At 45.3% G+C, this 25414-nt stretch overlaps 6 protein-coding genes across 6 annotated transcripts; 2 read left to right on the top strand and 4 right to left on the bottom strand.

Moving 5' to 3' along the window:
- Positions 1–1152: 1152 nt before the first annotated feature.
- F4813DRAFT_278970 (uncharacterized protein) lies at positions 1153–2486 on the bottom strand. Its single transcript, XM_049240461.1, has 4 exons — positions 2324–2486; positions 1946–2195; positions 1729–1891; positions 1153–1406 (listed from the first exon to the last, which is right to left on the bottom strand). The coding sequence occupies exons 2-4, from the start codon at positions 2080–2082 to the stop codon at positions 1278–1280; spliced, it is 429 nt and encodes a 142-aa protein (XP_049095115.1). The 5' UTR covers positions 2083–2195; positions 2324–2486; the 3' UTR covers positions 1153–1277.
- A 2338-nt stretch (positions 2487–4824) lies between these two features.
- On the bottom strand, positions 4825–6123 carry F4813DRAFT_393941 (uncharacterized protein; the record flags this gene model as incomplete). Its single annotated transcript, XM_049247499.1, has 1 exon — positions 4825–6123. The coding sequence occupies one exon, from the start codon at positions 6121–6123 to the stop codon at positions 4825–4827; it is 1299 nt and encodes a 432-aa protein (XP_049095114.1).
- A 2633-nt stretch (positions 6124–8756) lies between these two features.
- F4813DRAFT_375608 (alpha/beta-hydrolase) lies at positions 8757–10240 on the bottom strand. Its single transcript, XM_049245027.1, has one exon. It carries the CDS (start codon positions 9807–9809, stop codon positions 9102–9104), a length of 708 nt encoding a protein of 235 aa, XP_049095113.1. The 5' UTR covers positions 9810–10240; the 3' UTR covers positions 8757–9101.
- A 4167-nt stretch (positions 10241–14407) lies between these two features.
- Positions 14408–16636, top strand: F4813DRAFT_400286 (uncharacterized protein; the record flags this gene model as incomplete). The annotated part of the gene is made up of 3 exons (XM_049248253.1): positions 14408–14812; positions 14864–15122; positions 15179–16636. The coding sequence occupies 3 exons, from the start codon at positions 14408–14410 to the stop codon at positions 16042–16044; spliced, it is 1530 nt and encodes a 509-aa protein (XP_049095112.1). The 3' UTR covers positions 16045–16636.
- Positions 16637–16675: 39 nt separating this feature from the next.
- F4813DRAFT_278927 (RNI-like protein) lies at positions 16676–19705 on the bottom strand. The gene has a single exon (XM_049240460.1). It carries the CDS (start codon positions 19330–19332, stop codon positions 17320–17322), a length of 2013 nt encoding a protein of 670 aa, XP_049095111.1. The 5' UTR covers positions 19333–19705; the 3' UTR covers positions 16676–17319.
- A 3107-nt stretch (positions 19706–22812) lies between these two features.
- Positions 22813–25414, top strand: F4813DRAFT_400282 (HET-domain-containing protein). Its single transcript, XM_049248252.1, has 2 exons — positions 22813–23920; positions 24023–25414. Exons 1-2 carry the CDS (start codon positions 22876–22878, stop codon positions 25219–25221), a joined length of 2244 nt encoding a protein of 747 aa, XP_049095110.1. The 5' UTR covers positions 22813–22875; the 3' UTR covers positions 25222–25414.

Below are 25414 nucleotides of genomic sequence, written 5' to 3'. Positions count from 1 at the left end.
GCACCGGGACATATCTCAGCCCTAACACCATTTCATCTACACAGAGAGTAGTAGTAGTAGTAGTAGTAGTAGGGCTAAGAGACTCTCATGCTACCGTAGCAAAGCAGCGTCACATAGACAAACCAAAGGCATCAAGATCCCAAGATGCTATTATTAGTCGCAAATATTAGGTACCTAGGTATCCATAAACCTGCCAACATCCATCACATCTACACCTATCCATGACGTAGCCGGGCGTGTTTAACAGCCCAAATATGGCAAGGATAAGTTGGTAGTTATGGGAAAACAACTAACACGACCAGCTTCTAAGCTGACTGCACGAGACGCGGGCTGACTGGATTTAAGACACCGCTTAGGACTTATCGCCTGCAGACAAGAGTCAGGGGGTGGTGAGATGGAGAATTGATCGTCGATATCGTCGGCCCACCTCCGGTGCTTGCTGATCCCGATGTTGAGAGTGTATTGTATTATTCCCCTCTCACACACCGACCTGAGGGCCCGATGGCTGACTCTCGATCTGAATTATGCGTACAAGTTTCACATAATATTCAAGGCATGGTAATAGAAATAAGATACTAACCTAGGTAGTTAACTTCTTAAAATTAATTATGCCTTGGTGACAAGGCTTCGTAAAACTATATACAAGAAGATGTCTTAAAAACTACAGACTACATGTAAATAATCCTCCGGGCGATTAGTCCCGCCAAAAAAAATCCCCGCGGTGCCTATCGTGATAATAGATACCACTAAACATTAGACATGATCATGGCCCGTAAAACGAATCGTCTTTTCGTTTGAAAGATTGGTATGGATATGTGCCGCCGCCACCGAGTTCCGTAAATGAATGCTACCCGCCCACGATGGGGTATCTGCCATGCTTGTGCTCGTCCCTTTTATCCTGCATTCGTGACTTATTATTATTATTATTAAAGCAGCTTGCTTTAGTTGGTTACCTATATTTCAAAGTGACCAAGCTTATAGCAGGACTGCAAGTCCGGCGAAAGCCAAGATGGCAGCGACAGGGGTAGCCTGGGGCGCGAGGGCGCTGGAGGGGACCTGAGGAACACCGGTGGAGGAAGAAGCGGGAGCAGAGGGGACGTATGTGGTACCGACTGCGCTGGTAGCAGCGCTGCTGGAGGCAGGGACAGAGATTGTGGTAGGGTAAGGCACAATCGTGGCGGACTTGGACTTAGTGACGACGGTGGTATCGCTGTAAGTAATCCAGACGGTCGGGCTGGCCGTGACGGTCTCGCCCGCAGTAGCCTCGGAGGTAACTGTCACATCAATCTCCTTGGTCTTGGTGACAGGGAGTGTCTGCGTGACGGTGTACTCCTTAGTGGTGTAGAGCGTTTCAGTACCGGTCTCGGTAACGTAGATAGTGTTACCCTCGGAGACGGTGGTGTGGACTGTCTCCGGGCAGGTGACAGTCTCGAAGACTTCGGTAGAAACGTGCTCAGTAACGGTGTAGGAAGTGTACGCAGTAGCGGTGGTAGGTACTGCGGTCTTGACGGTCGAGGTCGAGGTCCATGTAACGACGACTGTGGAACCCCCCAGTGTCTTGGTCTCAGTAACAGGGCATAGAGAAGTCAGAGTAGTGTAAGCAACGTCCTCCGTTGTCTTCGTGGCACCGGGTCCGGACACTGTCTCAACGAAAGTAGTGTCGACATAAGTGACTGCTATACTAGTCGTAGTATATGTTGTAACGTAGGTCTTTCCAGGAGCGGTGACTGTCTCTGTGACAGGGCACGTGGTCGTGTAAGTGACCTCGACGGCAGTGGTGGTGCCAACGGTGGTATCAGGAGCAGTCACGGTAGCCTCGCCTCCGCAGCTACCTCCCGCGCAGGAGGTAACAACTACGGTTGAGGTGGTGTAGGTAGTCTCCTCGTAGGTCCTGGTAGGCGGTGAGTGGGCTATACTGAATATTGAATATCAAGACATGACTTACGATCCTCCGTAGGTGATTGTGTTAGTGATCGGGCAGACAGTAGTTGTCTCGTAGGTGGTGGCGGTGACAACGGTCTCGTGGTCCTTGCCTGCCATGACCGACGCGGCCAAGGCCAACGCAGCGTAAACAGCCTTCATTTTGGATATGATGGTCGCCGATGAAGCGGATTAGATTTATAGCGAAAGTAAGCTGAAGCTACGCAAATACTACGAGTGGTATGCGGCACGGCTTAACGAAGGTCTTAAGTAACCTTAACGAAGGAGTTACTCGGTAGTGAGGCCTTTGAAAAAGCAGCAGGCTGGGGAGGTTGGTGGTGAGAAGGAAGATATAGAAAAATGGGATGTTAGGCCTCTTATATCTTCGTCCTACCATACATACCATGCGCGAGAGATGCACAGCGTCGCTAGTGGATTATCATGACATCTTCCCACGACCTAAGTGCCCGGCTAATTTACAGGCAGCAAAAGGCTTGCTCGAAAAGCCTGCCTCGTGTCCGGTTGCTCTGTGCCTTGTGCCTTGTGCAACAGAGATAGGCGTGGACCAAAACCTCCATCTCGGATTGGATAGACGTGGTACCCAAGGAGTAATTGTTGCTGAACACACTCACTAGTGTCACTAGAGATAACTCGACTTGGAAAAGAACGGTCGATCGTTAGCGACCGGCTCGCCGATCAAGTCGCCCGTTCCACTTTCTGATGATAAAGTCATTCAATACGTATGTAATCAGTCGACCGTGATAGACATTCGGCAACCGGAAGATTAAAAAGCAGGAGACGACGGCGCAAGTCTAGCCTCCGGCTATGTAAGCCAAGACGATATCGCAGATGCAAGGGAGAGGCTGGTTATAGTTACCCTGCTAGGATATTTACAGTTCAACCAGGTCTCAGGGATTAACCCATGTCTGCTGGTAACGATGATGTAGTCGAGGCTGAGATCTTGGAACCGCACTGGCCCGACAACGCAACCAGCCCCTCATGAGTAACATGTGGTGCGTGGAGGTGGATGTCACCGCTACAAGCTGCATAACCCAGCCGGTAGGTTTGTGTGCCTGTGTACTATGTAGGTATTCCATCTCGAACACATCTATCTTATTCCGATATGAGGCAGCTAGTCGTGAAGCATTATTGTTTTGGTAGCACATATCAATGCAGACTTATTAAGCGATAACGCATACTAGAAAGCCGACTCTAGACGCCTTACGCCTACAGAAGGCGGGGATGGCAGCTTAGTAGGTCCTATTCGTTGTCGTTGCGCCGTGAGGCTTTTAGAGAATGATTAGGCCTGCGGTGATATCCGGAGCATTTCTATAATCCTAGTCTTTAAGATCGAGATTGCAGGTTTATGTACTTTGGGTATAAGCGATGGCGTCGCCGTCATCGTAGTGCTGCCGAGGCTTCTAGTTGCACCAGCAACAGTTAGGGTCAGAGAGGTAAGCTCGTGTCTGCATGAGAAGATCTGCGTGCTGTATCTGTAGGCGTCCAGTAAGATGATAAGAAGAATTGTGATTCCTGTAGCAAAACTTGCTTTAGGAACATCCAGTCGAATCGATTTGTTTCTCCACAAATTCACATTGGACCTCAACCGGTCGAACCACTGCTAGCCCGGCCGCCTTGCCGTTCCCCCCTGGACCAAAGCCAGCTAGTTAGTTGCATGCAGCATACTAAAAGCAAGTATAATTTATGTCTTATACCTTAGCGTTATGTCCCGGTATATCGACTCCTTGGCTCTTTACAAGAAATTCTTCATCTTGAACCGTGCGGCAGGCTACCGGCTACCGGCTACCGGTACAATAGTTTAGTAGCCCTAGGTAGGTTTCCCATACGCCCTCCACCGTGGGACAGCAACGGTAATACCACGAGGCTGGGCAAGGAGCCAATGCTAAACCACAAGTCGCGAATGATTGTCTTACTCGGTGTAGGTAGTTGTATGAGCTGGCCTTCGTCGTGGTCTTCATTGTGGTCGGAAAACATGAGTCGTTCTGCTGAGATAATTGGCTTTTCTCTGCAATAATCGTGTCACTTAACCCATCTCTGAGCAATTCTGGGCGATATTCTGCAGTAGCACAGCATTGCATTGATGTTCTCGCGCAATTGGTGCTCGCGTGGCTACTAAGACGTAGCAAGGTAACAATGTTTAGCAATCTTTTTGATGACACCGAATGATCGTCTTGGCTAACCATTAGGCATTAGGACTCGAGTAGTCACCGTGCTATTGCCATGTTCTCGTGATAGGGCGGGTGTGAACCCGATTCCTTCGCCTTTAACATTGGCAGATTGGAAGCCGGCAAGTGATTAATTAGTGGACTCGTATCCGTTCGCCAATGTTGTAATTGTTTGGTTTATCTTCGAAATTGGAATCCTGGGGAAATTTGGTTCCTCTACCCCAATGAACGCATATATACAGGTACCTGCCTAGGTTAGGTACTTATAGTATTTATGCATTTAATACGCTTATGTAGTTAGCCATCTACGTATGCACATATGAAGTTTCTTCGTCCTAGAGCCCTAACCAAAACTTCAATATGTTTGCCTTGGAATATTCCGTACAGTTGTTGAATATAACAGGTAATTTTACTTGGAAGGAAAACACAAGACATGAAGTTTCTAATCAAAAACCAGGTAGAATCCACAATTACGAGTTTAGAAATGTATGTCTGTCAGTATATTAGCCCCTGATTTTGTTAAAGCCTCCTCAGTCACTTCGGACCATATGGCAAGGTTGAGAAAAATATATCAATAGGATAGTTCATAGGTATCATTGTAAATGCTGCAAATCCTAGTCACGCACATAAGACCTACTATACATGAAAAGGAAAAATGCAAAGGAAAGGCATGTGGCTTATTGTAGGAAATCACCATATCAATATAATACTCTTCGTTCTACCGATTCCTCTGAGCCTCTTGCCTCAACTCGATCATAAGTTTTGCAATAGCACTCAGGGCAAACCTCGCATGACCGTACACTACGTCTGGACCGAAGCGCTGCAGTACTTTATCTGTGTGCCATCTCTTGTTTTCTGCATTTAGGAGCTTGAAGCGTTTCTCGCCCGAACTCACTAATGATTGTGGTGGTGCTTTGGCGAAGAACATCTTCACGTTAGCTTCATTGACGTCAGATAGTTGCCCTGACTTCACTGGCCAGGGGATGTTTCTTAGGGCCGTATTAGTGCTGCTATTCCATCCTCTGGAATATCGATCCCATGAAGAACGCCATTCTTCGGCCTCCTTTTCTACCCGCTCTCTGGCTTCCCGCTCTCTCTTCTCCCTGGAAAGACGGACTCGTTCGCGAAACGCCTTCTCGCGGGCTTCTTCTTCTCTCTTTCTCTCTTCATTTCTCCTTTTCTCTTCATCTTTCCTTCTCTGCTCCTCTTTCCTTTTCTCCTCTTCTCTCTTTCTCTCTTCATCTCTCCTTTTCTCTTCATCTTTCCTTCTCTGTTCTTCTTTCCTCCTCTCTTCTTCTCTCTTTCTCTCTTCTTCTTTCCTTCTCTCTTCCTCTCTTTTTCTCTCTTCCTCTCTCCTTCTATTTTCTTCATTTATTCTCTCTTCATGCTTCCTTCTTTCTTCGTCCATCCTTCTCTGCTCATCCACCCTTCTTTGCTCATCCATCCTTCTCTGCTCATCCATCCTTCTCTGTTCCTCTTCAATATGCCGGCGCATTGCACTAATGTGGTCGATTATTTCCTTCTCTCTTCTCATATACTCCAGCAGTCTTTGATATAGGATGTCTTCAGGCTCTTCTTTCTTTATATAAGGTTCGTCTTTGGGTATGTTTTTGGGGCGCCAAGTATTTGCATTCGACTCGGTGTCTGTAGTAGACGAGGACGTATCGTCATGCTCGTCAGCCCAGCCGTTTAGGCTGGACCGCCATTGAAAGAGTATGTCTGAAATTTCGTAGTCATGTTGCCAGCATAACAATATCTCTGCTGCTTTGCGGAGTTCCGGTGATTTCGCAGCTTCAAAAGCGGGCTTACTAGCCAGCCCATGGATAATATTTACTGCATAGTTGACTTTGTGATAAGCAATATGTCTTCGGCATCTTCGACCTGCCTTGGTCATACCAATACAGGTCATAGAGTAGGGAGGGCAGTTGGGAATCCCCAGTACAACCTCTGGATCCCATTTCCGGGAAGTGGGTGTGGGGTATGAGTCGTCAAAGAGAGAACCGCCACGATAATACATGGCTGAAAAATATTGCCAATCAGAGAGAAATTGCTAGTTTTTGATGTTGAGTATAAGATAGTAGCCTAAAAGTGAAGCTACTTTCTGGTGCTCATGAAAGAAACTCGAACCATATTCTTATACCTCCTAAGGTAACCTACCTAGATGGTTGGCCCCCTCCCGATTTTTATCACCCAGTCCCATATCGACCTATGCCTTTTCTGCTACCTGCATACTCCTACACTACCCGGAGTAGATATTACAAAGTACATAAGAGTACATGAGATTTCAATTCGCGAATAGAGTAGCATTGCCTTGCATACAATGCGATGAATCGCGGGCGCGGGGCATAGCTCTTCTAGTGGTGCGACATGGCATAGCCCCATGGGTGAACTGGGTGTGAAGGTCGAAGGTATGTGCCCTCCCTTACGGTTAAACCAGGTTACTCTTAACTAGAGAGTGACCACGTATAGCCCCAGACCCTAGAATTTAGAAGGCCTTAGATAAGCTCGACCATGAGTTACAGCGAATAATATCGACAACTTAGACTTCATACGTTGGATCATGCCGCAGTTGTCGTCCTATATTTTCAGCGAGGCCAATTTTTAAACTCCGTAGTTCCTTTGAAAAAGCAAAAAAGGTTCAAGAACCATGGGGCCGTGGGAAAGGGCCGCAGTATCAGAGACATGTTGGTTGTGTATAACCCAATCACAGGATGCTCTATTCGACTGGCTGTTAATATGATTGGCTAGACGTAAAACCGCAGGGTTTAATGGCCCTTACTCCCCCTAGTCAACTTTGACGAGCCCGAGGTGATCCGAGCACAATAATTGAAGCATGGAAGCTCGCTGAATATGCTTAGTATTCCTTTGATGATTTAAGGTCTCGTAAAGGGTCTCTTACTTTGATATATAGATAGATAGATAGAGGCCATGTTACGATACATAATATGCTCGAAGCCTAAAGAGGAATTCTTACTAGGATGGAATGTTGCATTAAAGTTCGGCGCACTGCTGGGCGTTACCTTCGGCGCTTATCAAACACCATTAGGAATGCCGAAATCTTCAACTCGGCCCGTGTCGTGAAGCACGTTATCTTTCCCGAGGCCACACTTCACGAACTTTTTTCGGGTATTATGCCGGTTAGCGGGTACCTAGGGTATTTAGACGATAATAATATTTCGAATAGTACTAAAAACCTAATTATAGCCAGAGGTTCCTCATTTTAAGCGTCTTAGTGGTCCAGGGACCTAGGAAGTAGGATCTGTTAAATGCAGGGACCCGTTCAAGCGGAAGTCAAGATAACTTATTACCCTAGGTTATGGAGGTGGTCACTGTCGATCAGGACGGCGTTAGCGTCGTTTTAACTATAGTTGTTAATGTGCTTCTATAATTCTTACCGTGCTAGGGCCTATGCTGCGCCAACTTCGTGCACGATCATCAGGCCATTTACTATTGAATATGTCTAGGGGTACCTTTTCATGTTACTCGAGTACACTCCTCTGGAGCGTTTAGTAGATTTGTGCCATTCGCTAACCATTGCACGAAGCAGTATGTGTAGGTAGTTGTCCCTTCCTAACCTAGTGTCTTTTTGTTCGAGTATCATTGCGGGTGTATGAAAGTTATCCTTGTCTTCTACTACCATGACGCGGACTGGTAGTTACTGTTTCGTGGCAGGGTTCGGAATGCTTATGGGGGCTTCGGAAAGGCCTGTTTCCTCATAGTTTTAATGGTAGTTCTTGGCCTCACCCTAAGAGGCCAAACGAGGGGGGGGGAGAAAAGACTACTCTCAATGCCACATGTTCCTATCAGCTTCCGAGGTATCTAAACCATTGAAACTCTGCGTTCTGTCAGTGAATCTGCCTTGCACTTTCATGCGGCCTCGGCGGTTAAGATTTAATGATGCTTTGCATTTCTTGCTATGAATAAAGCTTACGGCCTTAAGTACGCTCGTGAACAGCACCCTCTTTCGGATCAATATGGTTGAAAGGTTACATTACGGACCATAGCAAGGTTCCGTCTACATCCTTAAAAATTACGCCTGGCTATTTTTTTTTGTAATAAGGTATCAGCACACGATTACAGGTTTCATATTTTTAACCCCCAATGACTGTCGACGTGGAGGTTGTCTACGGCAGGAGGATGATATATATGAACTACATAGAATATCTGTGCTACAGCAGCGTCACTATACATTGGCCTAGTACGCAATTCTACGTATACGGGATCTCGAAAGCCAGGTGACTACTATAGGAGAAGTAAGCCAGGACTATAGTAATGGTACTTACATCCGAATTACCACCGTATGTGGTGTTTTGGTTGACCCATGTACCTTCAGAGACCTCTCGGTCTAAAGGATTCAATATAGTTTTTCGCAACCCTTTACGGGACTAGCTAGGCCGGCCATCACAAGCAATATTAACTTATTAGGTGATTCCTCACCAATAGAAGTTACTAGGCAGTGTAAGTAGGTAGCATATGAGATGGAGTTAACTAAGCCGATTATTTCCAAATCTATCTCTACATCCCCGTAGGATATAGCCTGCTTCTTAGGCATCTTCGTTTTCACTGTTTCCACTTTTCACACCGGTGTTGGTCTGCCCTCTAGCCTTGGAAGAGCGCTATTATCGCTTTAGAAGCTTTCGTCATGATATAGCTTAATTTTGTACTATTTTGTCACTTGTGAGATTTGTGATAACTTAACTACATCGATCTTACGTGAATTAAGCAGTACATGTTTTATATAACCCTTTCTATCGATTAAATGGCGCAGCCGGTGAAAGGGTTGAGACCCAGTAGTCGTGCCAAGCCTTGCTTTTATGTAGAGTATATTTCGACATAATCCTCATAGAATATAGTCGATCGCTGATTATCGGAAATAGCATAGGTATATCAAGTATCTACGTTCTAGCTATGTCTAGAGAAGCCCCAGTATAGCGGGGTTTTCTGATTTTTGCTGAACATTGAAGGCATACTCTTAACAAGGTGCTCTATGGGAGTCTAAACATTTGAAACGGAAAACTTCAACCATCTCTCTAATTCACTCGTCCAACCCAACCGTTCATCCCCAAGTGCTAACCCTAGCCCATGTGGACCATCCGGAAGAACAAGAGCTTCAAATGGCCTCCTGTGCTTGGCCATCGCTGTAGCAAACTCCAACGTATTCTGGACTGGCACTGCATCGTCGTTTGCGGTGTGGAACAGGAACGTTGGCGGTGTGTTCGTGTCGACGCGCTTCTCAGCACACATGGCATTCTCGGCGTCACTACCAGCTTCGCACCCATCGCCGATCAGGTTGCGTCGCGAGCCCTCATGGGTTGTACCCGCCGCCATGCTGATAACCGGATAAGCAAGGATCGCAAAATCTAGGTTTGCACCGGGATCCGTCACCGTCACAGCTGCAAGATGCCCGCCGGCGCTAAAGCCCCATATTCCTAGCTTGTCGACCCGCCCCGACGCCCGAATCTGCCGCACTGCCTCGAGCGCCTCGCGTTGCGGAGCTGGGAAGATGGGCGCTGGACTTGACGGACCGGCGGTCGTGTATGAGAGTACCCATGCATCTAACCGATGGTCGTTGAGCCATCGTGCTGGAGCCGTTCCTTCTTTATCCATGGAAATAAACTCGTACCCGCCACCTGGGAGCACGAGAACCCCTGTGCGGCTGGGGTCTGATGCGGGGTAGAAATCGAGCTTCAAATCTAGGGTCATGTCGATTAGGACGATGAGGCTAGTAGGTAAGAGAAAGATGGGCAATTAAGCCAAAGATCTCGATGGTGTAAGTGTGAGATATTGTAAATAAGAAAAAATGCCATTGGTACATGGGATTGGGGAAATATTAAGACCGATTGGCTCTTACTACTTTAACCGTACGTGGTGGCAGAGCCTCTGTCGGCATTGTCTACGAGGCCTCATGTATCCCTATTAGTGCTGGCTTTTGCCTCCTCGCACCTACATAGAGAGGGTGCTGCGCTTTAACTAAGAAAACGGCCAGCAATTAAGGATCGATCAGAAATACTTCTGAATAGGGGGGTTTTCCATGTATCCTAAAATTATTTTCAAACAGGGCTAAAGTCTATACCTATTCCAGTAATTTTCAGGGGTCGGAATATCCTCCTTATTAGCTCGGAGGCATTAACATGATGACTTGTGGCTTGACCTGATTAACATAGTTGGCTTGTTTTCTATGCTAAGCGAATCGTAAAAGCTGGGATAAAAGCCGAGATGGTACACGAGCTCGGTCAAGAACGCCTCGCGGACCCGACCAAACGGAAAGACATATATACCTATACATTAGGTACCTACATACTATATACCCGGCGTTCTGTATATGTAAGAAGTTATGTTCCAAATTCAGCCTCATTGTAACCCGTTGCGGTATCCCATTTGATTCGGGTATTCCATTAGTTTCCTCATGGGAGTACGAGCATTAGCTAAGACAAAGCCTTCACATCCTTCATGGGACTCTGTACGAAGTCTACATTCCCGCTTCAATACGTTACCGACGCTTACTTTTCTTGATATCATACTTATTATACGACCGCTCTCCTCAAGATATCACCGATGCAAACAAACCTCCTACAACGATAAAAGGGGACAGTCTAGTCAGAACAGAAATATCTCATCAAGACCAACTTAAGTCTTCTAAGCATGTTGCTCGATCAAATTTACCTTCTTTCACCCGAAGAGCGAGAGGCAATCCTGGATGGACCAGCACTCTCTCCTCCCCCTGGCGTTGTGCCAGAACTAGAGAGTTCTCCGAACCGCAATTCCGCAGCCCTTGCTGTAATAGTTATCTTTCTAGTGGTAGGAACGCTCGCAATCTCTTTACGAATTTATTCTAGGATCGCAATTACACGCAAATTGTTCTTGGAGGACTGTGAGTTCTGCACAGCCTATATGCTCTCTCATTAAACTAATCAGGGTCAGTTCTTGCATTCGCGGCATACGTATATCAATATCTACCTGTTTTTGTATCCAGTATATAATAACAAATCTGATAAGTTTCTATTCGTAACATACCAGTGCCTAGGAATCCGTCTCCTTCATGGTGTTGGGATGTTTGTACACCAGTGGAACGTTCGGGTGAGAGACTTGTCTGAATTTGTCTGGGTGAGTTTAGCTCGTGGCTACTTTTCATTTAAATCCTTAACACAATTTTCACCCCTGTCTATCTACCTAGATAGGCAAAAGTTTTACTGAAATAGAAAAATTAGGTCGTTGCCCTTTGCGTCGCATTTTACTCGATCGTAATAATGAATTTGAAAGTTGCCATACTTCTAGAGTGGTCGCGAATATTTGCTCCGCAAGGAACTCGTGGTTTCTTCTACGTAAGTGCCCACGAAAGTCATAACGTCATTCTAAGGGTTTACTCCAAGTGAACAATATAGTGAGAGCTGAGATATTTATAACATTGTATACTTTCTATTGCTAATTATGTTTGAATCTTATCTGGACTAATGTAGCAATACAGTGGACATGCCATGTTCTAATATTGATAAACATCTTATTCTACACCTCTGCGTTTATTGTGGCGAACCTGTCTTGTACTCCACATGAAAAGATATGGGATCAAACGGTGCCCGGAAAGTGCTTCGACAGGAAAGCCGTAGATGTTTCATCAGCTAGTATCAATATCGCCTCACACACGCTTATTCTTATCCTTCCTCATACCGTTATTTGGACACTTAATATGACGACAAGGAGAAAGATCAGCATTTTGTTAGTATTTGCTATTGGCGTTTTGTGAGTGATTCTCTCATATTTGTTAACTAAGAATCTCATAGAATATTTTATAGGGCTTTTATTTCGGGTATCTTCAGATTGATCGTGACGGTACAGTATTTTCAGACCCAGGACACTACCTATGCCATATCCCGGATGGCAATTTGGTGTGGTGCCGAAATGGTGCTCGTTCTTTTGGTCTTCTGCGCACCTACATTTCCAAGCGTTTTCCGCGAAATGAAGGTTTTACCTAATCTTTTTGCATCATGGAAAGGATATTTCCGACCATCGTCAAGCAGTGATAGCCGAATTAAGAACGCCCGTTCCAATCACATGTTACCAAAATTTAACAACTTATATGAAAGGATTAACAAAGACGCTATTTCTCCTCATAATCCATCTTTCCAGAGAGCAGGGGTTTCCGATTCGACTACACGATACCAAAAACCTTACAATGAACAAACTCATGTGTCTTTGGAGCTAGGTATCCTTCAGGCCATCTAGGTTTATATTCGAGACGAGCTGCAACCTGGTAGTGATGTATTTGATAAGAACAATACTAAAGTGCTATGGGGCATGCACTTCCTTTAATATCACGAGAAAGACCCAAGTGGCAACCTTAATAAAACCAAAAATAAAGTAGAAAGGGGATACTAAAGCCTGATTTTGGATATTGTAAGATCTAATTATTTTCCTTTTCTTCTCCCTTCTATCTTCGCGAGTAAACTTGTACGTTATTCTGCACTGGGGCATTTTTAAATATTCTAGGTACCTACCTAGGTTAGGTAGGCAATTATGGTAAACGATGAGAAGTCTAACGTTATGAATGAACGAAGACCTTCGTCCAAAATTTAATAGATTTGCTACATACTAACTTCCAGTGGAACTTTCTATAATGTAATATGGTACAACTTGTATTACATGTATATTTTCTTTCCCCCTTTTCTTTCTTCTGAATAGTCATCAAGCAATGTAGTATCATAACGCCCCTGATTTATATAACCAAATCTTCAAATGAACGTATTAGCACATATGTCTCCGGAAGTAAAGTGCTCCCACGCCTTATGTGACGCAATTTAGTACTCTTTTCTCTCTCTTTATTCTAAGTATCTCTTGAACCTGTATGGACATGTCTCGTCTGATTTACCTATGTCTCGCATTGGAAACCCTAACGCTTTAGCTATTGTAATTGTTCGTCTATTACTATATAGTAGGGTTAGCTCCTGGGGGACTTGTTAACTTGTAAGTTTTGTATACACCCTGCGGTCACTCTTCTGACTGCTAGTACCTCCCGTTCACAAATTCAAAGTACTAGCATGAGGGACCGCGTATCCAACACTGCTAACTCCCCGAATATTTCACATAGATACTGGATTGTTAGGCCTGTGACAAGTGTTAGGCCTCAGTCATAAATCTACAAGTTTCCCAGGCGATACGCAGGGCCAGCCTGGTTTTCTACCTGAAGTGCCCTCCCTACCCCCGTAATCCATTACTTGCGTGTATTATGGAACCTGCCTCATTACCCAATCTACCTCCTTCCATGTCCATGTCTCTACACCAACCAACTCTGTTTGGTGGTCAGAGCTGCGCATTAGCCAATAAATTCTTCTAGGTTAATCTTTTGATCTTTCTTTCTCTTCCACACCTACACTTGTGTCATATCTACTTTTCATTGCAAGCAAAACTGGTGGGACACAACAAGAAACACGGGTGCTTGTCAGCTTCCTGCTAGGCATCGCACCTTACCTATACGCAGACCATCTCCTTCACTCTTTCATCAGAAGATACTTCACCAGAGTAACAGGAGAAGAATCGAGTTGGGTCAGTATTGTCTTGTCTACTCGCCTTTCTGAACCTTAGGCATGTATTTTTATCTTCATTTTAGGTATTTTCTTCGAAGAGAAGGTTGACACCTGGCTGACCTCTGTTATTGCCAGTCGTCAGTTATGTTCATTATCTGAAACGTACATACAGTTTCCCATCGTGATACAAGAGTAAGTGCCTGCCTTCTTTTTAATGTTATCCATCCAGTGCTACTTCTACTTCATCGAGATTGTCCATGTTTTACATCCTCTAGGAAAGAGCACATCCTACCCATACCCATCTTGAAACGAGCCACGATTGAACGAGTAGCTCCTTCTAATTATAATCACCTCTTCAGCTTCTCTTTACTCCCTCCTTCTTCTTCATTTCCCTACAGTGATCAATTGATGAACCATCAACCTGACTTTCTGCTCACAGGTCCCTAACCTTTCGTGTTTTACTTATTCGCAGGCGTCTTTCTTTCAATTTCAACTTGCAGAGGAACTATCAATTTCCCTTATCTATACAGATAATTGGTCGGCAATCATCCGAAGATATCTGATACAAGGTCAATATCGCAGGTAAGTTAATGAGCTACACATCCATATCCTCAACTAAGTCCTGTGAATCTTGCAACTTATTTCCTCGAGTCACTTTTCCTGAATTATAGGGTTCGAAGGACGTCGCGTGTCTCAAGTGTGACCTACCTTTCCCCCCTATAGTGCGACTAAAATATTTCTATGAGATGTAACTTGATGCTAATGGTTATATTTTATCCAGAAATGGCCCCAGCTAAGCGACAGACTTGGGTCGACGTCTACGATCCAGAGACGGGCCATTACCACTCTCAACTGGTGGTTAAAGATCAATCATCTGGCCAAGCTTCTGGCGTAAATCTACCTAACAAAGTCCAAGAGGAGACAGCAGATTACAGCGTCAAGCATCCTCAAGAAATTGCCAAAGTTGAGGGCAGTCCGCCAAAGCGCGGAGGGCTATCGCAAAGTCGTTGGGCTCCAAAAAAGAATGCTAATGAGACCAAAAGCGTTCAACAGTTTACCGCGCTTACTAGCGTGCATGAAAGTCAGCATAAATCAAATGCAGTTGCGAAGCAGTTGGACGATTCAAGCAAGCCCGTCGATTCTGACGTTGTACATGAAGTCTCTAAAGCACTCGAAATCACCACCCTGGTAGGTGCTGCCGAGAGAAACTCCCAGCTTCACGACTCTATGGATACGCAGACAAATACCGGAAACAATGTCGTACCAGAGGACCACAAGCCTGCTAAGACGGCGGAGGATGAATCTCCACCCATTAAAAGGTTTTCGTACCTATCAAAAAAGGCTGAGAAATACGTCAAGGATTGGATTCAGCCAACTCATGAGATTACCGTGGACCTTCATCCAGAAGGGGTTACAAGCCCAGAACGGTGCGATGTAGACCCCGAAACAGGCCGTCTCATGGCACCGGTGATTTCTGCTTCCGAAGTGCAAGGAATAGGTATGTATATAGTCCCTTAGTAATAATATCTTAGGTGTATTACTAACTTGATTTAGTCCAGGAAAAATCAGTAGAAGCTAAGGATAATTCTAAGCCTCTTACAGAAGACTCATTGCCCGAGGAACCCAAGCCGAAGAGGGAATATAGGAGTGAAGAGGATGTGCCTAGGAAGCGCCTTGAAGTTCTCCTAGTCTACCCTGAAAAACGCTCCAATCCGCGTGAGATCAGAGTACCGTGCCACCTCCGGCCGGCCATGAGAAACGATATGATGCAGGTAGCGGCATTGTATAATGAAGAGGTAGACGCCAGTTATAAGCTACCGGACAAGCGACAAGTCGGCCATCACAAGTGGTTCAACATCTATGATGGGTGTAGCACCGAGAAAATGCCATTTTTTGTTGCCGTTGATGGCTGGTACAATGCCGCCGCCTCAAACGATGGACCCGTCATTGCATTTGCCGTGATGGACGTCGCTGTAAGAGGCATCTTTGGCTCTTACAAAACACATGCGGCGCCCTGTGGGAAGCTCACTGTGGTTGTACATCCTGATTACCGTCGTCAGAATGTATGCTCAGCATTACTTGACGCAGTCTTTAGCTGCTGCTCGACATATTATTCATCGCGAGAGGGGTATGTGTTTGTGAATAAAGACAAAGACCCCAGATATATGACTCCGAACTACAATGTACGCCAATGGAGTTATATCGACATTGAAGTTGTTGTTCCAAGTGGGTCTTCGAAAAAGGAGGTCGAGCAGAACGAGCGGTTCAAGTGGGTCGCAAAGTACTTGAGCGAATATTTCGACATGTCGATCGTTTACCACGACGAGAAGCTATACCGAGATGATCGATACACAAACCTATGGCTCGACAGAATTACCTTCAGACACCAATGCCGGCCCCGAGGATCTTTGAATGCATAAACCCTTGGTCTGCATGCCAACTCATCCGGTGTCAAAGGCTAATAACTAAAAAGCCTGCCTATCTTTGCTTTGGCTCTTTCGCATATGTCGACAAAACACACGAAAATAAGAACCCACGTCAAGAAAGAAAAGACGTTCTAATGTATAATCCAATCATATGAACTCCAATTCGGGGCTGACTTTCTTCACGATTCTATGCCAATTGGTATATATATCAATTGGTCAGGACAGATACCTTGAATTCGAGACAGTCTCCGGCGAGTCAAAGACCTATTGATTTAGGTAGTTTTGATATGTGCTTTCTCTTATGGCGTTGACTTTCGACGAGGCATCTAGCCATGTTATTTGCATGGCATCAAACTCCTAAGGGAGAGTAATGAGAATGAGGACAGGAGAGTTTTCGTGTTGTATTTTCCATTTTGTGGTCTAGGGGAGAGAAGACCTTTACCACTGCGCGTTTCAGAATATGACCCTGCAATAGGGGTAACAGGAAAATGTATTAAAAAAAAAAAAAAAGAACACCCCCATGAACTAGCCTAGCCTCACAATCAGCTAACCTAGTTGATAGTTGCTTTGCCAGTGTTTATTCATGTACCTAATACTATGAGTTCGACTACGGACACAGAAATTAAATTTGCGCGCTTTCATTTCACATCTCGTGTTGTTTGGGATTCAATGACGGCATTTCAGGGTGATTCTATGATGTAACTTATTTTAATCGCCCAGAAATATTTATAAATTGACTGTCGTTCAGAAATATGCCCTCTAAATGGTTATAGTCTGTAGAGCTCATAAGAGGTGTCATAGGACGTAGAATCTATCTTTCCAATTCATAGCACTGATACTCGGCATACTGAAATATACAAAAGCCCCCCTCTCCCCGTAAATCTATATAAAAAAGTATGACACCACCAGTAGAGACGGACTCGAATGAAGAGCCAACAAGAGCTGCAAGCGGTATGTAACATACATACCCTATGAATTCTGGATCTCAAAGGGAGACGTGAACGGACTACCAATCCGTCCCCAATACACCGACAAATACACTACGCAACGACATTCTTCTCAACGGGACAGACATATAGGTAGATTGATGCCTACGATGGCAGCAATAAGAAAACGCCGTTAATAACTCCCGTACAGCCAGCCAAAAATTGCAAATGAACTAACTCCGTAAAAAGTGAATAAGTGATAACCAGGCCCGACCTGGTTAGAGCCTCCAACTCCGACAGTATGGTTTATGATGCACCGATATACGCCATAAAAACAACGGGATCACATGACAACGCAATTAGCCGCTACGGTTCGTGCCCGACGGCGACCTGCGGCAGGTCCTCCTTCTTCATCAGCATGTAGCATCTGAGCGGCCCGAGCGCGACGACGGCGCCGCCGTGAGCCAGCGCCGCCGGCCCCTGCTTCCTCGACAGCTTGCATGTAATCTGCCCACTTCCTCTCCAGTCTCGCAGCGGCAGCAAAGTCACCCTTCAGCACCCGCTGTGTGTGCTGCTCTACTGTCTGCTGCCACCCGTAGAAACATTTGAGACCTATGATCTCGGTAGGATATGTAGTCGATCTTTCCGAAGGTCGCCGGATTTCGGCGTTCCAAGATAAGATCTCTCGGATACCGGTCCACGTCACCATTTGGCAGTCATATACGACCAGCCTAAGGCCAATATGAGGACGTGAAGTAGATAGAGGTGTCCTAGCTGACCGAGACCTAACCATAGCCGCAGCTTCTGTGAGAACCAGGTCGCCGATTCGTGTGTTATCCATATCCACACTCTCCAGGCTGACGCAATTTTTCATAACAGGCAACATACCAATGTCACTGAGATTTTCGCAGTAGCTTACAGAAAGATGCTTAAGCTTCGGAGCGCATGGGGCTTTAGCTAGGTGCTCGGAGAGTAAATCGTTGGTCAGTTCTGATAGTTCCTCTAATTCCAGGTGGGTAAGACGAGGAGTCGAGGCAAGAATTGGCTGCAGAGCCGCGTCGGTCAACGAGGTACATCCGCTTAATTGTAAACCTTGTAGGTCAGGAACGAGGTGACCCAACACACCTACAGCTTGGCTAGTCAGCTGTGAGCACCGGCTTAGGTCTAGATGTCGAAGTTTCCTCGGTGGAACTACCGGTCGATCCGTTAAGATATCGATTTCGGGTTCAGTACCATGGATCATGGTTGTGAAAGCTTCGTCGTCGAGGTCCACACAACCACTTAACACCAACCGCTCGAGCTTGTTCGTCGTGAATATAGCCTCTGCTACCCCAATGCTGTTAAAGCCTTTAATTTCTCCAGCTCTTAGTTCTCGTAGCCTTGGACACCCAAGAACTACCATCTTGACCCCCCGAGCATCCATGTACTTGCACCACGAGACATTGAGGGTTTCAAGCTGGGGGCAATGCTGAGAAATAATCTTGCATGTGCTATTTGTTACCGCTGTCATGCTTGTAAGGTTCAAGTTGGCAAGCCCCTCGTTAGATTTGATGAGACTGTGCAAAGTGGTCCGTTGAAAGTTTCGACACCCCTCTAAAGTTGCGTTGATCAGATTCTTGCAGGCCGTGACAATGACCTCGGCTCGCTTGTAATGCTCAATCTGGAGACACCCGCGGATATTGAGGTCTTTCACAAAAGGGCCTGCCGCAAGAATGATCTTGGCTAAAGCCTCCGCAGGTATTTCCATATAGAACTCAGTAGCATCGAAATGGGTCCATAATTGACCGTCAAAACAGAACTTCTGGAATTCCTTGCTTGTACGCGAAATACGAATGAGCTCTTTCGGCCGGAGGTAGGAAAAAATGTGAAGTCGAATCTCATCGGGCATTCTGGCCCAGAAGTCAAAAGGTAGTTTCCGAACCGTGCTGGATCTAGACCTCGTAGCCGTGACATCAACGGGTAGAGAGACGGTAGTCGGGTTTAATTGCGTCGTAGAAACATTAGGAACTTTACGTGCTATACGAGTTTCAATGCCGTCGAACTTAGGGTGCTCAGCTGCCGGGCTGCCGGGTATGGAAGACTGGCCGTTCGAAAAATAGCCCGGCGTAACGCTGCCAGAAGTGGATTGTCCGAAAGCAGGCGTCGCAGCGAGACTCGCACATGATAAGCTACCTCGCATGCTGTACGGGGAGCTTGCAGACCGAGAACGACCGGTTTGTTGTAACGAAGGAGAAGAAGACATGCGCTGAATGCCTTGGAGAAGTCTCTGGCGGCGCTTCTCCTTAGGACGGCTCTCGAGTGGCACGACGCCAAGCGACTCCTCGTCAATTGGATCGGGTGGGGTGATATCGGCCATGGTGGGCGTTGGTTCGTTGGTTCGTTGGTTGATAGCTGTATTGCGTGAAGCCTCAATTAGGAACCCAAAGTCTCCTACAAGGAGGCTTTCACGAAATAACGAAGGTCTAGAAGATGAATGACCCTGTATTCGGCTATCGTACTATTGTTGCTAATCTGCTACCGGGAAAGTCGTTGCGAGATGCGGGGATTTCGAATAGTCGCTAAATCAATCAAGATGACCAGGAAAGGCAATACATAAACTAGAACCCAAGCAAGGTTTTCTGTGTTCTCTTAACAATCAATCACGGGAGGAGTTCAAGTGCTGATTGAGACTACCATGGTTTGTCTCACACTCACTCTTCCAACTGTGTTCATTCCAAAGAGATAAACGAATGTAGTACCAGCCAGCTGTAGTCCTTTAGCAGCGGTAGGAGGAAGTAAAAAAGACGAAGAGCTGGAAAAGGAGGTAGAGTAATACGACGATTAGCCTGCACGGATTACGAGTTGAAAAGGGGTCCAAATTCGCCCCAGTATGTACCAGTTCCAAGTTGTTATTCGAGGTGGCGTACCACTACCCAATGCGGTTTGCGGCGATATGCTGAAGTAGCGCTTAGTTGATCTGACAGACCTAGGTATTCCTCAAAGACTAGTGATGAAGAGAGAAAATTCGAATCCAGCTCGACTAAGCAAAGCCTTCGGCATTTAATGTTTTACGAAATCATTTCTGTAAACTAGAACTGACCCAGTAGAAATGCGGCTAGGATAGTTATTGATTATATATATGTAGATGAGACAAGATAACAACATACCAACCATTAGGTCCATAGGTCCATAGGTCCATTAGGTGGTTGGATAAGTTTTTGATACTGGGTGGAGGGTTGGAATACTTAATGGAACAAGAGGGTTGCGATGGCCCGCGGGTGGCCCCTCGCAAAGTCTTAGCTGACTTGACCATGTGAGACCCCATAATTAATCAGGGTCGGGCTCTTATCGTAGAAGAAACAGCACGTTATCAGCAGCAATAAGAAGAATAAAAAGCGTGGTACAGCGTGGGTAAGGTGGGGTGATTCCCTTTTTTAGCATTTACGTAGATCCACCCAGCAGGAGCTATGTTAGGAGGTACTTAACCCCTCACAGGCAAACAGTATCCATCAGTGGAGTAAAGCGGAAAGCGGGCAAGTACATAGTGGTTTACATAGGTTGTTTACCCCTGGCCTTCCCGAATTCTTCCATTTACACCTTTTATTCAAATAATATATTCTACCCATTGGGCCAGTATATTATGCTACATGCAAGAAAGACGATCGCGTCTTCGTGGCATAATACTAAGACTCCTCAAATGGCAGTGTCACATTGTACGCAATGTAGAGTCATTTCTTTACTCCATTATTGAAATTCTATCTAACCTCTTACCTTGGCTGCTCTATTTGAATGGTGTATGTTGCTTCACGACAACGCCTCAGCTTTTAGGTACCTTTGGGTGCCTTTGGGTAGCCTACTGTTGTTTTTAGAGTCGGCTTTAGATCCCGAACACAAGACAAAGAATTTAGGGATCGGGACACTCGTTTATGCGGCTTGTTATAAGTTTTTTTTTTTTGCTTTTCTTCCTTCAGGGACCTAGGTACATGTTTACGTGGCTCCACAAACCCAGCCAGCTGGACCTGCGCCGTTTTCCCGCTATGTATATCTAGCATTAGGTAAGTAGATATTTTGCAAAGCTGACTAGACCTGTGCTATAGTCTGACCCGCGCCAATCGTGAGCCTGCAGTGACTAGCAGCCGAAACGGAGATCAATGGTCCCTTCGTACAGCTGCAGCCAAGAGTCTGCCCACCACCTTCGTATGTTGGGAGCGCCTCGGCTACCTGATGGACTAACCTAGCAGATTGACTAGCAACCACCGTGTGACACAAGTCATCGGTTTCTAGGGCAGTTATACCTATTCGTAAATATAATAATATTCATTGTGCTTTAAAAAGTCTATCGAGCCTCCCAAGTTTTATCATTCAGATATATCTCTATCATACAGCTTATCTATAAGTCTAACCTGACCGTGCCTATCGTTCAAGGATTCCCCGCATGATAAAGTAGATAGACAAGGGCAGAGCAGGGGTCTCAAGAAGCTTTAGTCCAAACAGATGAGCAAATTGTCTTGAAAAAATTCGCTATACTTATTTTGACTGATAAGAAATTATGGGATATTGAAAAGGAGGACTCTTAGAAAGATTTAATGGTTGCATTTTTTAGTTGATCTACTGAAATGATGTCTTTTCCCGTGCTCGGAAATAGATCGCCTGACTCTAGTCACCATGTCACATCTGCCACACTCATACCCAGCTGACCAGCCGCCCTGATAACGAACAGAGACAAGATGCCTCCCTCAAGAAAGATAGTATCAAAAAGCTGCTTGATTAAATGATACTAGAATTTTAGTAAATTGATCAAAATAGTGTCCTTGCCTAGGTAGTTCACGCTTATCGGGTTTTAGCATTCTTGTATTAATAAGCAGTACGGGTAAAACATTAGTATTGCCAAAGGTATTGAAGACATAACCGTCTCATATAAATGAGTATGTTACATAAGTAACTCATAATAAACATGTTATGCTAATAGCTAGGACGACAAGTAGGCTTATGAGGGTTAAAGCTAATGCACCATCTGAAGTATGTCATTCAAGCAGGTTAAAGGTCGTTTATGAAATAATATTCACAGCTTCTACGCTCTAGTTCATGAATTTAGTGGTAATTTAGTGGTCTTGATAAATTAACTTTAGGATAAGCTAATTATTCGTAGTGGTATATTTAGAGCATTATATAGAGAAGTTAGTCATGAGATAACACAAGAAATCAGTGAAGTAGTACGGCTTTGTCTACTTAAGATATGTGATTTCTGGTCAACGAGAATATGCACTCTCCGAGATGACTTATATGAACTCATCACGTTTTAACCATAATCGAAGAATGTCTATTGTGCAACTTACCTAATAGTTGCATTAAAAGACCAGCCTAGTCACACTGAGCATAGACTATGAAGCAAGGTAAGGCATTAAGTGAAATCTAAGTAACTATGCCTGCAAAGGTATCAAAGCCTTTGTAATACAACATATTCTGAATGTTTCAAGTTAGCATTTGCCGTTTTTAATTATATCGTTGAATAAAAGGTATTCAACTCGTATGAACTAATAACGTTTAGAGAATTTTACTTATACTTCGGTATTTTCATCACTACATATTCATTGCCAGTAGGTCCTCGTAATTAATATCAAATAATGATAAAAGAACACATAGCATTTTATAAAAGCAATGCTCTGATAATAATAACTAGTCAAATATGAATTATAAGATAGTAGTATAGTAAGATAGACCGGGGGCGCAGTATGCATAGTTGGAGACTGGCTGGGAATCTGGAGCCCAGCCCAACGAAATTTAGGTACTTGGCATGGAAGGATTTTATGTAAAACGAGGATACCTTCAAATTTAATACGCGGTCCACTGTTTCGGGTTTAAACAAGTTTTCCTGTTCAAACTATTCTTTAACCATTTCGCCCTGTTTAGGTAGTCCATAATGCTTCGACTCCGAGGGAAGGTTGAGCCTCCCAAGCAATTTTTTGTTCCCCGCGACGATCTTACACGGCCTTGCAAACTTTGTGAGAGACTATTCAACGAAGATCTTTACGGCAAGCTCAAGTCAAGTAGCGATGGTGAGACTGAGATCCAGTCATCTTGTGAGTTTCTAGCTACGGATGTATGCCATAGCATGCTTAATGGCTGTAATCTATGTACTGTCCTCGGCAACTCAATCCTGGCCGCCGCAAAAAATGAGATCCCTCTTATCAGTGAAAGATCTTTTATCCTCCATATACCATGGTACCAAGGACAGGAGACAACTACAACGTCATACGCCGAATCAGACATGCCACAGGCTAACCACGACGATAACCATCAGCGAGGCTCAGCCTATGAATACCTCATGGGGACATTTGAAAGCCCCGCCAACCCCGAAGATTCTACAAACCTACAAACGAAAGAAGCCGAACCCGACTTGACCTTTCAGTCGCTTGATTGTAACGCAAAGGTAAATCTTACAATATCGATTATGAAAGGCAAGTATTCGACTGGGTTTGATCTCATTAATATTGAGATTGAGGCTACACCTAGTGAAGAATGCTCTAAGCCTTGGATATTCATCCCTCCTTATGGTGGAACACTTTGGCTCGAAGTAATATCTGATGCTAGCCAAGAAGTCTTCAGTAGGGAATGGAAAGGACTTTCTGCGGCTGGCGGAGAGTGGCCGAATGTAGTACGAGGATGGCTTGATGACTGCCAGCAAACCCATCAATGTACCGTGAATAGTACGTTTCGACCCACGCGTCTAATAGATATTGGAGATCCTTTGCATCCACATCTTGTCGAAACTGGCTCTGTAGAAACGGAGGATTACGTGACTCTAAGTTACGTATGGGGTGCCAAACAAAACTATACGCTGACCAAAGATACTCTACCCACCAAGCTCGGTAGTCTTGATATTCAAAGCATCCCTTCGTCGGTTGCAGATGCTATGGACGTTACTAGGAAACTTAGCTTTCGCTATATATGGGTTGATGCCCTGTGTATTATACAGGATTCACCTGAGGACAAGCTTAATGAACTGCCGTTGATGGCGAAAATATACCAGCATAGCGCCATGACTATTTAAGCGGCTAACTCACCAGGGGCATCCGAGAGTTTCTTGAAGCCACCACTTCCTCCAGTTTTCAAGGTACAACCATTCCACATTACCATTGGAAAAGGTGTGCCTCAGTTCCCAAATATAAAATTAAGCCTAGGCTTCCGGGAAGAAGCCCCTGACTTGAAAGATCCCATCGATTCGCGCGGATGGACTCTACAAGAGTGGGCACTCTCTTCGCGCCGCTTACGATTCACTTCCCAGGGGATCCAATGGACATGCAACAAGCTAATTGCCGACCCAAGTAGCCTGAAAGAACACCGAGACCCCCCTATTCAATTCAGCCCAGACGGGTATGTCCAGAACTACTTTGGAGAAGCCTCCGCTATTATTTCTAGTCCATGGGAATCGAGGCTGTCCCATAGATACGCGATAGATGAAGCATACAAACGGAGAGAAATGTCGATGACATGGATAGAGATACGGTCCCAATATGCACAACGATCCCTCTCGTTTCCAACAGACAAGCTTGCTGCGATTTCGGCCGTTGCCGCAATGGCAGCTGAGGATAGCGGAATGACCTACCTTGCGGGTTTATGGAAAGAAACACTCCTCGTCGACCTCCAGTGGTATTACATATTTCGTTCCCACCCGACAAACAGCCTCTCGACCGTTACTACAACCCAAGAGCCCGGTGACGAATATACCGCTCCGTCTTGGAGCTGGGCCAGCGTGAAATACGATAACGGCACCCTCTACCCGAAACAATCGAGGAAATGGGCGACCGATCGTCCATGGCATTTTAAAATCCTAGACTGTGCCGTTACCCTTATTGACGGAAGTGATTTCGTGTTCGGACCCGTCAAGTCGGGGTATCTGGACGTCGAGGGTAGGGTCCTAGATGTCGAGTGGGAGCTATGGACCGAGCACACGGTGGCTCTGAATAAGCTTGCGTTGTACGAGTCGCCTCGAGAGAAGTCCAAAGAAAGACTAGGGCAGGCATTCCTAGATTTCCCGTCGTCGTGTTTGGAGAAGGGGTTGAAGTTCAAATGCTTGATCCTGACAAAGGCAGACTTGGTATACACTCAAGTGAAGCCGGAACGCTATGGCGATGTAATTTGTGCGCATGCCCTTTTACTAATGCCACGCTCCGAACCAAATACCTACCGGCGGGTTGGTCTTTGTTATCTCAACGAAGGTGGTTTGTGGGAAGAGACGACCTTGGAGTCGATTAGGATTGTTTGAATACCACCAACATTTTATATAGTATAAGATAGATCTATCTCGGTGAAGTCGACAATTGACCTTTCTAACCTAAGGCATTGTGTTCCATGAGGTTCTATGTGTCATTCTTTTAAGGTACTGGCGAACAATATCGGCTCAAGAGCACCCTAGGGCTGCAATTAGCAAACCATATCGTGCTGTTCCATATATCTTA

Source organism: Daldinia decipiens (genome assembly GCF_022478715.1).
Source record: "Daldinia decipiens strain CBS 113046 unplaced genomic scaffold F4813scaffold_52, whole genome shotgun sequence".
NCBI classification, from domain to species: Eukaryota; Fungi; Ascomycota; class Sordariomycetes; order Xylariales; family Hypoxylaceae; genus Daldinia; species Daldinia decipiens.
Note: the sequence above shows the minus strand (reverse complement) of the source record. Positions and strands in the feature narration are given on the sequence as shown.